At 41.7% G+C, this 17252-nt stretch overlaps 1 protein-coding gene across 9 annotated transcripts in view; it reads right to left on the bottom strand.

The window, feature by feature from the left end:
• KIF16B (kinesin family member 16B) overlaps positions 1–17252 on the bottom strand; it is a 202650-nt gene that overhangs the window by 81267 nt on the left and 104131 nt on the right. For 7 of the 9 annotated variants that reach the window (XM_030557951.1, XM_030557953.1, XM_030557954.1 and 4 more), the window contains 3 exons: positions 3076–3108; positions 2668–2721; positions 132–1490 (listed from right to left, as the gene is read on the bottom strand). In XM_030557951.1, the coding sequence (XP_030413811.1) occupies positions 132–1490; positions 2668–2721; positions 3076–3108 (1446 nt within the window). The remainder of the gene's footprint in view (positions 1–131; positions 1491–2667; positions 2722–3075; positions 3109–17252) is intronic. The other 2 variants (XM_030557952.1, XM_030557947.1) reach the window with 1 other exon arrangement.

The raw sequence follows: 17252 nt of genomic DNA, 5'->3' as shown, positions 1-17252 counted from the left end.
ACCACCTTACATGCACTGTGGAACTGGAATACTAAGAAACAAAGAAGTCTCTTTTGTACAATCTAAAATATAGGCAAAACACACTTCTTTGTGTACAGAGTCTATTAAATTGATGATCCCCGTATTCTCACCTTTCTCTATCCTGTTCCAGGGCTTTTTGTTCAGCTTCTAGACTAGCCTGCAGACCTGCCTGTTCGCTGCAGCTGCTGTTGAGAATTGCAAGTTTTTGTTTTTGCTCTTCAATTTCAACATCTATTGTGGAACTACGCTGCAGAGCAGAGTGTCTCCTTTCCAACTTAGCTACTGCTTGCTCCAGTGCCTCTCTCTGCTGTTTCTCCCTTGATTCGAGAATTTCTTTTTCTTTTTTCCGAACTTTTTCCTCCTGACGAGCTATGTTGGCTGTAAATTCAAATGTTTCTTGGAGCTGCTGCAGCTGGTTAGTGCTGACTCTATATTGCGCAAGCTGTTCTTCTTTTTCTTCCATTTCTTTCTCAACTTGATAAAGAGTATTGTCTAACCCTAGCAGACCTCTATCAAGGACTTCAGTAGCTCTCTGTTTTTCTTCCAACAAAGCTGGCAAGTGATTATGCATCAGGTATTGAAGCTGGCGCTCTTTATATTGGAGCCTGTATTCTGCTGGCTTTATCTTGTCAAATTCTTCAACCATCAGTGTAGCATCCACAACGTTTTCATCATCTTTCTTGAGGAGGTTTAACCGTTCCTTGTGTGCATATTTTAAACGGTCCAGAGTTTCATGTTCATCTGCTACTTCCTTTTCTAGATGATCCCTTTGTTGAAATAAGTCTTTCTCCAAAATAGTCAATTGTTCTAATTGCTTTCTTTTAAAATCCACGAAATTATGCTGTGCTTTTTCTAATTCTTCACTGTCTTCGTCACCTTCAGATCTAGCTTCCTTGACCCTCAAGAGAGATTCTCTAATTTCTTCAAGTTCTCTTTTCTCTTCTTCAACCCTTTGCACATCCCCTCTCTTGAGTAGCTGTATCATAACCTGTTTCTCTCGAAGCTGTCCTTCTAGGTGAGCCACTTGCATCACCTGCTCCCTTTCTTGTTCTTCAAGCCTTTTTTTTTCTAATTCCAGCTTGATGCACTGTTCATCTTTTTCCTTTTTAAGTTTTTCTAGTTCTCTGAAAATCTGCATTTTCTCAACTTTTTCATTATTATTAAGTTCTTGCAAGCGTTGCAGTTCTTCTTTAACTCGAGCAAAAATTTCTTCCTGTTGTTTCGTTTTCTGAAATTCTATCTCCTGATGTTCTCGTAGTCTCTCTTCTTCAAATTTCTCTTTTTCAGCCAGTAAGTCTTTTAACCTGCTTTCAATGTGAACGCTTCGCCGTTTCAGGCTCTCTTCCTGTTTTCGTATTTCCAGTTGGACTATTTCTGTTTCCTTGCGCTGTGACTCCACCTCTTGCTGCATTCTTTCTAGTTCTGCTTTGTCAGATTTTTGTTTTTCTTCCATTTCTTCTATCAGTTTCCTAAAATAAAATATGTACAATATGTATAATGAGATTGATACCTTCAAAACATTCCTTCCCTTTCCCTAATATGGTTAATATTTTCCTAAAAGTTAACAGGGTTTGGAAGAGGAACTAAAAACACATACCAACATGAATTGTTTTGTTTAAAGACACAATTTTATTTCAGTCTTTTTTGATCTGCCTCATGTTAGTAACATGCCTTCATAATTCAGTAGCTTATATTTAACTCAATTTCTGGAGAAAAACATAGTTATCAGATCCAAATTACTTCGAGCAAAGCTTTACCTGACAAGCAGATACACTACAGAATTGACACATACTGAACTATCATTAAATTATCTTTAAATTGTAGGTATATGAAATTACACTAAGTCAATTCATGTTAGTAGTAAAAGCACTACGTTTAAACCACAATAACTCCATCCAATGTAAATACACACTGCATGACTGCGCTGTAGAATAAGATTCAGGCATGAACACAATGATTAAATTAAAAATTCACATCCTCCAATCTTGTTTGAGTCAATTGTTTTAATCCATCAAATTTCACTCTTTTAGGGAACTTCCTCTTGTAATTGGCACATTTGGTTGGAAGTGTGGGAATAGCTGCTGTCTCCTAGAGACAAACTGTCTTCTCTTCCTTATACAGAATACAATTCTCCTCTCTCAGTCTCTTTGAGGGCAGGAGGGGAGGAGGGACAAGATTAATTATGAAGGAGTGTAGAAAACGCCAAGCTACACATATCGGCATAGTGCAGTGGTCTGAAGATTAGTATAATGGCATTGTACAGCCAATTGTTTAGCCTTGAATAAGTAAAATAGTCAAACTCGGACAAAATAAGAGAACGAAAGAAAATACATACAGAAAACAGACAACAAAATCTGAATTCAAATAATGCATATTTCTTCATATATACTCAACCACAGTGAGTATAGTGAGGAAGGATGGTACAGTGGTTAGGGCTTGGGCTTAAATTCCCTGAACTTCCTGTGTGACTTTAGGCAAGTCATTTTGCCTCTCTGTCTTAGTTTCCCATCTGTAAAATGGGGACAATAGTACTTACCTACTCCACAGCGATGTTCTGAGGATAAATGTATTAAAGATTGTGAGGCACTCAGACACTGAGATTATGAGGGGCATAAATACCTCAGACGGGTAGTAGAAAGAAGTTACCTTTTACTTTCTAATTTTTCCAGTTCCTCTCGTTGTTGTCTCTCAAATTCTAGTCTAATTAAAAAAACATGGGAAAAAGGAGTGTCATTTCTTGAAAATTACAAAACCGAAATAAAGCATGGTACATTTTACATCATGGTGTCTGTTTTAAAAGTTTACGTTAATATTGTGGCCTGGCAAGTTTTATAATAGCTTAATATGCTCTATAAGAATTGAAAACATTTCCTTAAATATGGCCACCAGTTAGATTGCTGGGCACTTGTATGGAAGCTGAAAAGTAACTGAATTTCTGGGAAGAAATGATTTAAATAGTAACATTAAACAAGACAGATGAATGATTAGCACAGCCTCTGCAAGTTAACTATATGCAGACATAGCAATCAATATATAGAAATTGAGTTTCTCTACCTTAGACAGATTGGTCCTTTTACAGGGAACAGACTGCCACAGGAGGTAGAGAGAAACAAAGTGATCAATTAAGAAAGGAACTGATAGAAAAAAAGGCAAGAGAAAAGCAGTGAAGAATATTTTAAAGCCAACAATCTACCTACAAAATTAGCTTTTTTAAAAAAGCAAACAGACCATTAGCTTTGCTTTCTGACATTTGTTAGGTTTACATTCTTCAAGCAACAGTCAATCACATTGTAACTCTAAACTAAACAGCGATTCACATAAATTAAACAGTTATTTTTCCTAAGCATGCTTTTCATATGCCAGTGATTGTTATTCAACTTTCATGTTCCTTTGGCTTATTAACTGGGCACAAATTTGAGAAAGCTAAAAGGTATTTGAATTTCAAAAGGACCTAAATGGAGCATGAAAGCTATTTTTTTCTCCAAAAAAGCAAATATCATTGTAATTCAGTCGTTCTAATACAGCTAACAAAAAGAACACCAGGCCGACGTAAAATGAAACATGGTATAAAACCCCATTTCAGGACATCAAAATATTTGGATTAACAGGGTTTTTGGTAACTGAGGGTATTGCTGGTATTTTTAACACTGCTGAGAATATTATGTAACATTAGAAGCATCAGGTGCCGGAAGCTCGTGAACAGAAGTCTTTTTTCCCCCGCTATTTAAATCTAAATAAAATAAAATATTGGTTAAGAGACTCATGCTCAGGAGCATCACCTACATTTTCATATGAAATATTTTCATATTAAGGACTCAGTTCAATGGTATTAGTATCAATACATAACCTCTGCTTTTATTTAATATTATTTTCTGCAAATAATAAAACTGTCCACCACAGAAAGGGAAAAAGAGGTATTGTATGGGGCAGGTGTAATTGGAAGATGGAATATACAGCAAACATCTACTGTTTATATTTAACTAAAAAGCTAAAAAACTGGATTTTTTGTAAGCACCTCTACCAATCAGTTTAAATACAGTAGAAATCAACAAACCGCACAATACTCCATACACATAACTTTATGACTGTGAAATGAACTATTGCAAATCCCACTTTCTGTAGGTATCAACCCATAGGCGATGATTTTGTCACGGAGGTTGCAGAAGTAACTGAATCTGTGATTTCCAGCGACCTCCATGACTTCAGCCTGTGGTGGTCGCGAGCTCCAGGGTCCCCCTTGCCTCAAGTAGGGGGAAGGGAGCTGCAGGGTATCCCCGGTGCGTCTGGTGGGGTCCCCGGAGGTACAAGCTGCTGCGGGCAGTGGAGGAACCCCGAGCTCCCAGCCACCACGGGTGGTGGGAAAACCCCAAAACCCCTGCGAGGGATGGGGAACCCCAGCTGCCGGCGGGGGTACCAGCCACTGCAGGCAGTGGGGGAATCCCGGAGCCACCAGCCACCACAGGCAGCAGGGGAATCCCCCGAGCCCTCGGCCATCGCGCGCCACCCTGCAGCCCTTGACTAACGTGGGAGGCAGGGGCTCCCCACAGCTCCCAGCCCGATGCTTCAGACAGTGTGGGGACCTGCAGATCCCCATTTTGCCAGGCATATTTTTAGTAAACTTCACGGACAGGTCATAGTTTCTGTGAATTTTTCTTTTTTGCCCATGACCTGTCCGTGAAGTTTACTAAAAATATTCATGACAAAAATCTTAGCCTTAATCATCCCTCATTCTCAAAAGCTTCATTAAAGAGGATAAGCATGCCCTAAACATCAACAGGTTTGAGTTACTGTAGGCCAAGATGAGGAATAGAATCCTCACAAAGATTATCTCAGCAATAAGCCTGTTGTGTTCACCTCAAGGAGATGTCTACCTAGTATGCCTCTGCTGATCTCAATTCAGTAATATGGTACAGGAAGAGAAGAGGTCTCTCCAGAAGACAGACCTTAAGCTACTTAGCACTTAATAGATGAATGCCAACACCCAGAACTCCATCCAGAAATACACAAGAAGCCAGAGCAGATCACGAAACACTGGTCCTAATGGAACACTTCACTTAGGCATGTTGCCATATTCTGCTCTAGTTTTAACTCAGAAATGGGGTTAAATACAGCACAAATCTGCAGTCTAGTGTCAGGGTAATAAAAAGCTTGAATTACAACAGTGTAGTCTGTAACAGAAAGAAAGGATGCAACCTCTTCAAAAAATAAAAGTGAAAAGTTGCCTTGGGTACCAATAAAAGAGGACCATCCAACAAGAACTAGGAACATAACCAGACTATCAGATTGCGGACACAGGTAATACAGTGGGGAAGCTTGCCTGACAGACACGGAGAGACAAATTTGCCATATTTCTCATTGCCTTCCTCCATATCACCTCTGTTTTACCAGGACTGGTAAACCTCAGACAGTTAACTTCCCGTCACATTTACACCTCAACCACACATTGGGAAAGGAACTCAACTGCACATTCAGCTAGTATACTGCATACTAAAAACAACAACACAACCATATGCTTCCTTATTGGTGGACTCATATACACCTTATTGAAAGGAGAGGACAAAAGTGGACTTCAGGGAACTTCATACAAGAGCAGCCTATAGGTAGAAGAGCAGTTCCTCTTTGGACCAAGCCCACCTAAAGCAATACTATCAACTCTTACCAAGATCAAAAGCATGTAAAAATAACTTTGTGGTCAACAGTATCAAAGACAGCTAAGAGATCTAATACCAGCATGAATACTTGGAGCCAGGTGTAAACTGGTATATGGGTGATTTCAATGGAGCTAGGTTGATTTAAACCACCTGAATATCTGGAATTTGATTTTCATGTATCACTACATAGTAGTTAGTACCCAGACAAGGGTCAGAGAATTCTGAGACATCTACGTACTGTGACTTATCTTGCAACAAACTTGTCAGTTATCCTTACCACAAGGAATTGTGATGATTTCTTGAGCATAGGTCATACCAAAGACTCTTAAATGCATCAGACTGCCAGCTTCTCTCAAAAGAAAATGTTAACAATTTCCATCAATACAAGGGTAAGCATTTCCCTGCTGGCCTTCAGCAACAAGTAAAGACATGGATTCATGTTCTCCCAACACTTTCAGTACATGAGAGTGCCACTGGTTCAAACTCAAGCAGAGATGAGGTAATGTTTGCCTCCCCATGATGCACCAAGTTTGGCCTGAATCAGAATGCCGTTTCACCGTAAAACAAAAATTTCCTATTCAAATCAGCACTCAGGTGGACACAGCAAGTATTCACCAAGCCGTATACAACCCAAAACAAAACTGATTGAGAATTTTGCAGAATCCTTCCTCGAGACAAAGAACCTCTACTTGCCTTCCCACACAACTACTGCACAAGTGTTTTTAAATTCTTTATGAGTTGATCAGTTTCCCTTCAAGACTTCCATCATCGTTCTAGCTCTCATCGTCTCCTTCCTCTTTCAGTTGTTGCAGGCCATCTGTGAACCAGACAACTCTGAAGGGAAAGCCAGGGTGGGCAGTGTGTATAGGCTACCTCATCAATGGTTAAGGATAAAAGCGTACTATAGAATTGCAAACCATTAACTCAGTGATCCATCAGAGGAAAAGCTTTCTCCCTCAGAGCCCTTCAAAAATGCTCTGGCTCTATTAATTTCCCAAGAGAGATCAACGAAAAGGTCAGCTGAAGTTTATATGATTTATAGCTGTTTGTTTCCACATCCTCTATTATTTGTTAGTAGCATTTGGAGTGTGTTAGGTGAAACTAAACTACTAAAATCAGCTTCAAATGCATAGAAAGTATATTTAAAAAAATTTCACCACTAGTAATAAGTAATAATTGGAGATATACCTATCTTCTGGAACTGGAAGGGACCTTGAAAAGTCATTGAGTCCAGCCCCCTGCATTCAATAGCAGGAGCAAGTACTGATTTTTGTCCCAGATCCCTAAGCAGCCCCCTCAAGGACTGAACTCACAACCCTGGGTTTAGCAGGCCAATGGTCAAATCACTGAGCTATCCCTCCCCCCATCATGTCACTGTCAATTTTACATGCATAAGCACAGTAACTTGCTTTTTTCTTCATTTTTCTTGTTCCGTGAAAAAATTCTTATATTTCCTTAACATACATTAGTTATTAAAATCATGAATAGTATAATCAAAATGAAGAAAATCTACATTAACTTTAAAATAAGGATTAAAAGCTGCCTTTGTTCTTCTGCACAATTCCCTCAATGGAATTTAATCTGATTTATTTGGAGTTAAATGGACATCATTATCCCTGAAAAAAATTAGACTTTCAGTACATGCTGCAGAATAAATTAAGCCAATTCTTACTAGCACAATACTCCAATAGCTTAATTTAGGCAGCACAACATGTACTGTTACTGATGCACACCTATGTAGGTGCTGGTAAGACTACAAAGATGTTACAATACTAGTTTAGCACCCCAATTTATATGCTTAATTAAAAAAGCTAAATCTATGGCAAGACCAAGGTTTCTCATAAGCGGTTTTAAAGTTATAGTAAAATGTGTGTGTAAAATTCTCAAGTGAAATCTTCAACGTAAATCTATGAGCAAAATCTCTCTTTTATCCATAGCTTATTAGCTGAAGTAGTGTTGAATGACACTGGATACGAAAAGAAGGGTGAAAATAAGCAGAACAAAACATTTTGGAAATTAAACCAAAATTTTATTTAATATGGCACTACATTTTACAGATTGACAAGAGTAAAACTAGCCCTGCCTGAAGGCATCATAACCGAACAAAAAGAATCCCTAAAAAATTCCTTAGGGAACTGCATTATTATACAAAAAGTTCTCTCTTTATGAGGCACACAAAATTCTCACTGTATGAAAACAGCAGAGAAAAACTCACTGATATAGAAAACATGTAGAAAGTACAGCAATCTCCAGTAATCAGCCAACATTTAGCAACAGTTACCACACAGTGTATCTAGGGGTATGTCTACAGTACAGGATTATTCTGTTTTTACAGAAACCGGAATCTAAAAACAGCTTATATAAAGTCAAGTATATGCAGCCACACTAAGCACATTAATTCGGCGGTGTGCATCCATGTACCGAGGCTAGCGCCGATTTCCGGAGCGTTGCACTGTGGGTAGCTATCCCATAGCTATCTCATAGTTCCCGCAGTCTCCTCCACCCACTGGAATTCTGGGTTGAGATCCCAATGCATGATGCGACAAAAACAGTGTCACAGGTGATTCTGGGTAAATGTCGTCACTCAATCCTTCCTCCTTGAAAGCAATGGCAGACAATCATTTAGAGACCTTTTCCCTGGATTGCCCTGGCAGACACCACAGCATGGCAACCATGGAGCCCGTTTAGCCTTTTTTCACTGTCACCTTATGTGTACTGGATGCTGCTGACAGACGCGGTACTGCAGTGCTACACAGCAGCATTCATTTGCCTCTGCAAGGTAGCAGAGATGTTTACCAGCCCTATTGCACCATCTGCTGCTTTGGAAATTGGCGATGACAGTTACCAGTCCTATTGTACCATCTGCTGCTGTCATGAGTGCTCCTGGCTGGCCTCGCTGAGGTCGGCCGGGGGTGCATGGACAAAAATGGGAATGACTTCCCAGGTCATTCCCTTCTTTACGTTTTGTCTAAAAATAGAGAGTCAGTCCTGCCTAGAATATGAGGCAAGCCTACTAAAGAACCAGAGAGCACAGCTGCTCCAGGTCAGAGCCCCAGACATCCCACAGAAATGATGAGCTGCATGCCATTCTAGGGGGTGCCCCTGCAACAACCCCACCCGTTGCTTCCCTCCTCCCACACCCCTCCTGGGCTACCGTGGCAGTTATGCCCCCATTTGTGTAATGAAGTAATAAAGAATACATGAATAAGAAACACTGACTTTTTAGTGAGATAAAATGAGGGGGAGGCAGCCTCCAGCTGCTACAATAGTCCAGGCAGGACTGAATCTCCATTAGACAAAGCTTAAAGAAGGGAATGACCGGGAGTCATTCCCATTTTTGCCCAGGCGCCACCGGCCGACCTCATTGAGGCCAGCCAGGAGCACTCACAGGATGACGACAACGGCTATCAGTCCTATTGTACCATCTGCCATCAGGGGAGTGGAGGGGATGCTGCTCATCTACTAGCAGCATCCAGTAGACATATGGTGACACTGAAAAAAGTCAATAAACAATTTTTTTCCCTTTTCTTTCACGGGGGGCGGGGAAGAGGGTAAATCGATGACATATACCCTGAACCACCCGCAACAATGTTTTTGACCCTCCAGGTATTGGGAGCTCAGCCAAGAATGCAAATGCTTTTCAGAGACTGCGGGGACTGTGGGATAGCTCGAGTCCTCAGTCCCCCCTCTGTCCCTCCATGAGCGTCCACTTGATTCTTTGGCTTTCCATTATGCTTGTCACACAGCACTGTGTTGAGTCCCTGCTGTGGCCTCTGTCTATCATAGCCCTGGAGATTTTTTCAAATGCTTTGGCATTTCATCTTTGGGACGGAGCTCTGATAGAACCGATTTGTCTCCCCATACAGGATTATATCCAGTATCTCCTGTACGGTCCATGCTGGAGCTCTTTTTGGATTTGGGACTGCATGGCCACCCGTGCTGATCAGAGCTCCATGCTGGGCAAACAGGAAATGAAATTCAAAAGTTTGCGGGACATTTCCTGTCTACCTGGCCAGTGCATCCGAGTTCAGATTGCTGTCCAGAGCGGTCACAATGGTGCACTGTGGGATAGCACCTCGGGGCCAATACCGTCAAATTGCAGCCACACTAACCCTAATCCGACATGGCAATACCAATTTCAGCGTTACTCCTCTCATTGGGGAGGAGTACAGAAATTGGTATTAAGAGCCCTTTTTATTGATATAAAGGGCTTCGTTGTGTGGACGAGTGCAGGGTTAATTCGGTTTAATGCTGCTAAATTCGGTATAAATGCGTAGAGTAGACCAGACCTAGGATAATGCAATTATAGCCTGTTTTGGATGGACTAATCTGTCTCAAGTAACACTGATGGCAACTGTTGAGCTTTTTAAAAGTAACCACTAATTCAGACTACATTACTGTCATATTAGTAAACCTAGATAAAATTCTGGCTCTGCTACAGAAAAAACCTAATCTGAAAGAGTTTTTTTTTTTTTAAATGCAATATGGTAATTTTCAGTTTTAAATGTATATAATACATTCTATTATGTTAATCCTTAACGCTACAAAAGATGACAATTGCCTTCATAATAATGCACCAAATTTGCTATTGTTACCTGTTTTGCACCTCTGGTTTGTCTTATTGTCCAGTTTAGCTGCAGTATCAATGCTATTATGAAATGTCATGCCAATGCACCAAACACTTAAGCAATTAAATAAGTGCAACGTTAACAAGGACGATTTAAAAAATAGCAATTTACATCTTTCATCTCTTCTGTTCACTGAGGCAACAGAAGTTATTCCCCATCTTAATACTTTCCCCTTTCTCTTTTATATCTTCTTTGTATATTAGATCCCATTCTTCTTTTGTGTTCTCTAATTGTATCTTTTCTCTACTTCTCCCTTCCACTTTCCTTTTCTTACTTTCTATGTATTCCTCTCTACCTACTTCAATCCTTTATGTTGTTACCCTGTTCACGTCACTCCCAAGCTTCTATTCTTTAAAAGGTAGCTAATCCCCACTCCCAAACTACCTTTTATTCTCTCATACAAAGATCAACTGACACACATTCATTCAGTAGCCTTGGTTCTAGAGGAGTATAGCTTTCAGACCGGCTCGAGCTGCTTACGAGCTGATGGAGGACTTGCAAATAGCCTTCAAAGACCCACATTTAAGCATGAGTCTTCTGAAGTAGAAAAAAAATTAATGGACGTACGCTTACTGCATCCAGGTATTTATTGCAAAACCTGATTGTCAACAGAAAATAACACAAGTGCTGTTACAAATGTAGAAAGTAACCTAGTACAGTAGAATCTCAGAGTTAAGAACACCAGAGTTACCAACTGACCGGTCAAGCACATATCTCATTTGGAACCAGAAGTACACACACAGGCAGCAGCAGAGACAAAAAAAAAAAAACTCAAATACTGTACAGTACTATTTTAAACATCAACTAGTAAAACAGAGTTTAAAAAAAGATTTGACAAGGTAAGGAAACTCTTTCTGTGCTTGTTTCATTTAAATTAAGATGGTTAAAAGCAGTATTTTTTCTTCTGCGTAGTAGTTTCAAAGCTGCATTAAGTCAATGTTCATTTGTAAACTTTTGAAAGAACCATAACATTTTGTTCAGCGTTACAAACATTTCAGAGTTATGATCGCTATTCCCAAGATGTTCATAACTCTGAGGTTCTACTGTATGTGCATATACAGTAATTCTGATAAGATTAGGATGTCACGAGAACATTCTGAAGACACATCAAGAGCAGGAAAGCAAATAATCTTACCTGCATTAACAGCCACTAAAAGTTTAGCAAGCTGGCTATTCAAAGCTCTTTATACTACCTTGCTGAATTTATATGGTGTGAGACCCTAAAAAAGCGAAGTGTTTACATTTAAAGCTGTTTTCTATCTAGAGAAGAAAGAGAAAGGTAGGACTTATTGTCCACCCTACTCCAATTCCACTTGCTCCTTAAATTAGGATACAGAATATCAACCTGCTCTGAAAGCAGAGCTGGTTAAACTAGCTTGAGCAAAGTGTTTTAAGATCAACTTCAGATCGTTACAATTTTATGAGAACCTAGAGCTGTCAATTAATCGTAGTTAACGCCCCCCGTCCGCCCTGTCATCACTCCCCTGTCCTCCCAGACTCTCCTTCTGCTCTAAAGGACTTATAGACTCTAAAGTGTTATGTTGTTTTATTATATAAAAATAATAATAATTCTAAATTTGTACGTTAAACTTTCATGATAAAGAGATTGCACTAGAGTACTTGTAGGAGGTTAACCGAAAATACTATTTTTTATCTTTTTTACAGCACAAATATTAGTAATAAAAATAATATAAAGTGAGCACTGTACACTTTGTATTTTATATTGTAATTCAAATCAATGTATTTGAAAATGTAGAAAATATACAAAAATATTTAAATGGCATTCTATTATTGTTTAACAGTGTGATTAAAAAAATTAATCACACTTAATTGTAGTTTTAATCATCTGACAGCCCTATTAGAATCCAAATGTTTTTTTAAAAAGCTACTTGCTGCTTTAGACAGAATCCGAGAGAGAGCAATATAATCTTAAAATGAAACCTCCTATGGTACAGGTACTTCACAGAGTCCAGGGGATGACCTCCAAATTGCTCTCAGAAATAGGAACCCAACTTCATTAATGAGGCTAGCAATATGCAACTCTTAATTTATAAGTTATCACAGAAAATGAGAACAGAAACCCACAGGCTCTTCTGCCATTGATTGTCCAAAGAGATCAGACCTTACAAGCTGTTTATTGAAATCTGTAGAAACTGTAAAGTTAGCTACCAGCCCTTATGTTATAAATTGCTGAACCTGAGAAAGACCATGAAAGTAACAGGCCTTGCAGAAATCAATCGAAGACAGAAGGCAAAAGAGCACTTCAGAGCATTCCTATGCAGACGGTGGTATAGACACAAGAGAGATTTGGATCCATATAAAATTTCAAACCTTTAAATTTTAATACGAACTATATTTATAAACCTACAGAGAACGTCATCTCTCACTGCTTCATACTTCTGTATCTTCAACATTTTGCTCCAGAAAAGTATTCCCAGATGTTAGTGCACTGTGCTGCACAATGACTGCATCTTTACAAAGTACAAAGTTTTGAACTCTTAAATTAATGTTTTATTTTAACTACTAATGTGAATTTTTAATACGTATTTCTTGTGAAAATGACTGTTAGCACTGGATAGATGAAGGCATAAAAGATGGTAAAGGAAGTTTTGATTCTTAAATTAATATTGCTGTAACCTGCAAGAGCCTTAAAAACACAGAAAGTCTCCTAAATGTATGAATGTGGGAAATTAAAACATGCCTCTAGGTCCTTCTTCCCTATGGAGGAAGAGGGCAAAAAATAATTGCAGTATAGGAGACGACCAAGGACATGACATATTTGATCTTCAGGGATAATTCTTACCCTGTAAGATGAAAAAACTACATGGAGAAAGAGCACAACAAGGAGGGTAAATATTTTGGTTCCCTGCTTCCTGACTCCTAGCCCAATCAGTTTCTCTCTTCTCTGCCCTTTCCCTCATGTTCCCCACTCCCACTGGCTCTCAGTCTCAGTCTCCCTCCCCAGGCTCCTCATCCAAGCTCCGTGCACCACCATCCCCCAACCTCCTTCCCTGTGCCCTATTTGTTCCTAATCCCAACTTCCCATGTAGCTCCTGCCTCAGCCCCCAGTCTCAGTCTCCCCTACCCAGTTCACAATCCCATTCTCCTTGCTTAACCAGTACCAGGCTCCACAGACCGCAGCTCTCAGGCCCAGGGCCAAATTTCACCCTCCTTTCCACTCCCCTGCCAGCCTCCAATCCCAGTTTCTTCCTTGCCTGAGGCTCGTTGTCCTAACCTACTCAACATTCCACCCCCAGGTCTGGCTCTTGTCCCCTCTGCATTTCAATGTGGCAGCTGCCTTCAGCCTAGGTGGTGAGACACTGGGAGCACAAGACAGAGCCTCCTTGCTCTCAGTTATCGTGCCCAGCCTAGACCACAACAGCCCAGACCTGCAACAGGAGAGAAAATCCTGCTCAGCTCTAGGCTAGACATACGGACAGAATCTCCAGAGTTTTTAGCTGCTAAAATCTAAGTCTCTATTGAGAGCATATGAAATGTGAATTTTTCCAAAGGTTTGTAACCGGGATCTCAAACTCAATTTACCTTAGGGCCAGTGACAGTCCTCAAATCCTCCCAGAGGGCCAATAATGTCACTGAAGATTTTTTATTTCAAATTTCTTAGAAATAATAAAAACCTGTCATACAACTTTATACAATTCTTCACTTGCCAGAGTTATTAGTGTTTGCCAGCACCTGGCAGCGCTTCAGTTCTGTCAGTTTGTTGATGTTTGGCCTCAGGGACTGAGCAGTTGAAGCCTTCAGGATTGCAGCAAGGTGTGCATCAGATAGTTGTGTTCAGCATTTTGACTTCTTTATATTCACTCTAGGAAAAAGTGATGCTGCCTCCATGGCTAACTGTGCCTGGCAACTAATGATGCTGCCTCGATGGCTGACTCTGCCCAGCAACTAATGATGATATATCTGTCCCTCTCCCCCAGTCAATGACAGCTGTGGGGGCACGCCTGCAGCAGACATTGCTGGCAGTGTGGCAGCATGAGTGTCTCCTCCGCAGGCCGCAGAGGGGAGGTTCTCGGGCTGCAGGAGGCCCGCGGGCCGGGACTTTGAGACCTCTGGGTTATAACTTGGCCATATTTGGGCAGATTTTCATGGGGATTGGAAAAACTCTAACACAAGGCCACCCCTCTGCCAAATTTTAAGTCCCTACTCTAAAGCACGGAGGCCCTACAGCTTTTCAAGGGGAAAAGTGCCTCCCTATTTTTTTAAGATGGGCACGTTGTCCCAAACCATGTTCTCATAAACAGCTGAACTGTTTTGGCTGACAGTTTCTAACCAGCACGTAACATATCAGTCCAAACAGTGAAAGTTTGACAAAGCTACAAGTAAATGAATCAGGGTCTTATAATAAGTCTTAAAATGTTGTGCAGCCTCATAATACTATCAGCTCACCTATAATAATTATGCATAATCAGTGCAAAAATCTGTGGCACACTGGAAACTGAGCAGTAAACTACATGTCTAAATAATTAACACAATGGCAACTGTTACTTATTGCACTATTCTTTCTCACATTTATTTCAATAAAAGCCTTCACATTTAATTACTGTGCTTCCATCTCCAATCTGCTACACCAGAATACTGCAGAATCCACACAGCCTGGTGCAGTTTACATACAGGACCATGTGCAAACACACACTTTAGGGCTCCTCCCTTTCAAAGTCAGGACGCCCCCTCTCCGTGGCTGCGGGGAGTTTGTAGGCCAGCAGGAAGTTTGTCACAGTGGTCTGACTTGCAGCCACACATTTCTCGTTCCCACTGGAAGACCCAGCATACCACCCATCGGCGGGAATCCCCAGCCCCTGGTTGGTGTACACACCCACAGTATAGGTCTGTGACCCCTGAGGGTGTGGGGGTTGAGCAATGAAATAGCCTATAACCTCAGCCTCCTGGCTGAGACAAATAGCCCAAGTCCAGGCTAAGGCCTCCAACATGTGGGTTGAATTATTACACAGTCTTTGACCTGCAGCCTCCTGGCTGGGCCAAGCAACAGCAGTCTGGGACTCTAGCCCTTTGGGTGAGATAGAGCAACCAAACAGTCTTTTACCTGCAGCTTTCTGGCTGGGGCTGGCAACAACCAATCTCAGTCTCAGGCCCCTTTGGGGATGTGGCCTAAGTAACCAATAGTCACTGTCTCAGGCATCTTGGCCTAATGTTTTGTACCCGAACAACCACTGGGTATAGGGTACGGTAGGGGGACCTGAGCCCACCCTGCTTCACTTGGTCCCAGCCCAGGGTCTTAATGGTGGTTGGTGATCCCATCATAGGGTCAGCAAAGAAACAGGCGATTGCTACCTCGCATCCCATCAGCACAATTGGACCAAAGTCTTGTTTCCCACAGCTACTTCCTACCAGTTTCTGTTGGTACCACTCAGTCACTTCCGGACTCAGGATCAGGCAGCCCTTCCTCTGCTCTGTCCCTGGGTCTTCTGTTCCTTGGGGCACTGGGTTGCCAGTCTTCTCCGCTACCAGTCCTGGTCCTCTCTAAGGGCTCGTCTCTGCGAGAGACATCTGCCTGCTTTCCCTGGTACAGTGCCAACTGAGCTGCAGGGCCCTACTCTTTTACTTCCTGCACCACCCCTGCACTTCCTGCGAGTGGGATGGGGTGAGCTGAGCTTCCTAAGGGAAATTAACCCCCTCTGGACTGGAGGAAGGCTACTCTGCCTCACTGCACACGCCATATCAACAGGTGAAGATTATACCAGTAATCGGTGAATGAGGGAGAATGGCTGTCTTTTGTAATAAAAGTTCATAATTAAGAAAACTTTCTACGTTCTTGGTTGTTTCTGGATGCTGAGAAAGTAGCTGTAGCCAAGGACACTCTTTTCTATCTGCACCTGGCTAGACATCTATGAACTCTACAGGTAACCTATTGACCTTGCTACAATAAGAGGTTACTTATTGAAACTGAAGGTTCTTCAAGATGTGTGGTTCCTATCTGGATTCCAGACATGGGTGAGCATGTGCCGGAGCCAGAACTGTTCAGCTGTACTTTCTCTTGACCCGCATGTGTGTCTTCTGCATGTCTGTGTCCAAGGCTATAAGAGGCCATGAGGGTCCACTCCACTCAAGTATCTCTCTTAATCGCAAGTAATGAAGTCCATAGCAGAGGGGCTAGAGGGTGGATATTGGAATCCAAGTCGGGACCACACAATCTCCAGTTACAGTAAATCATCTCCTCTTCTTCTAGTGATGGTTCTTATATGGATTCCAGATGTGGGATAGTGGTGAGCAGTGCTCAGTGTGGAGCTGGGTGCATGGACTTGCGTGAAGTCACAGTCTGCAGGATGGCTCATCCAACAGTCACATCCACTGCCTCTGCTACTGCGATGGCATAGCGAGCGCTAAAGGTGAGGACAGAGCTCCAGGTGGAAGGGGAAGCGTGAGAAAGGGTGTAGCGTTCCTCAATGCAATGGGAGATCCATTTAGAGACGCATTGCAAGGAGAGGGCCTGGCTCCTGCAGCATTCCATGATGGTGATGAAGAGCCTGGGTGAAGCCCGGAAGACATGGGTGCATTGCAGGTAGAAGGCCAGCGCCTGGCAGACTTACAGAGAATGCAGCATTTTCACCCTGGGGGAAGTGTGAGGTTTGGGGTAGAAGATAGGAAGGTGGATGCTTTGGTTGAGGAGAAATGGAGAGACTACCTTGGGGAGAAATTTGAGGTGCAGGCATAGGGAGACTTCTTTGTGGAAGACAGTGTGTGGAAGTTCAACCATCATAGCCTCCAGCTCGCTAATCTGCCGCAATGACTTCCACCAAGATCATCTTCATGGAGAGATAGGTGAGGGAGCAGGTCACGAAGGGCTGAAAGGGTAATTTAGTGAAGGCAGAGAGGATTATGTTCAGGTCCGCAGAGGAGGAAGGTTTATGTACCAGTCAGAAGTCCTTGACCAGGTCTTTAAGGAAGTGAACAGTGGCCAGGTGAGTGAAGACGG

The sequence above is a fragment of the Gopherus evgoodei genome, chromosome 3 (genome assembly GCF_007399415.2).
Source record: "Gopherus evgoodei ecotype Sinaloan lineage chromosome 3, rGopEvg1_v1.p, whole genome shotgun sequence".
Lineage (NCBI taxonomy): Eukaryota > Metazoa > Chordata > Testudines > Testudinidae > Gopherus > Gopherus evgoodei.
Note: the sequence above shows the minus strand (reverse complement) of the source record. Positions and strands in the feature narration are given on the sequence as shown.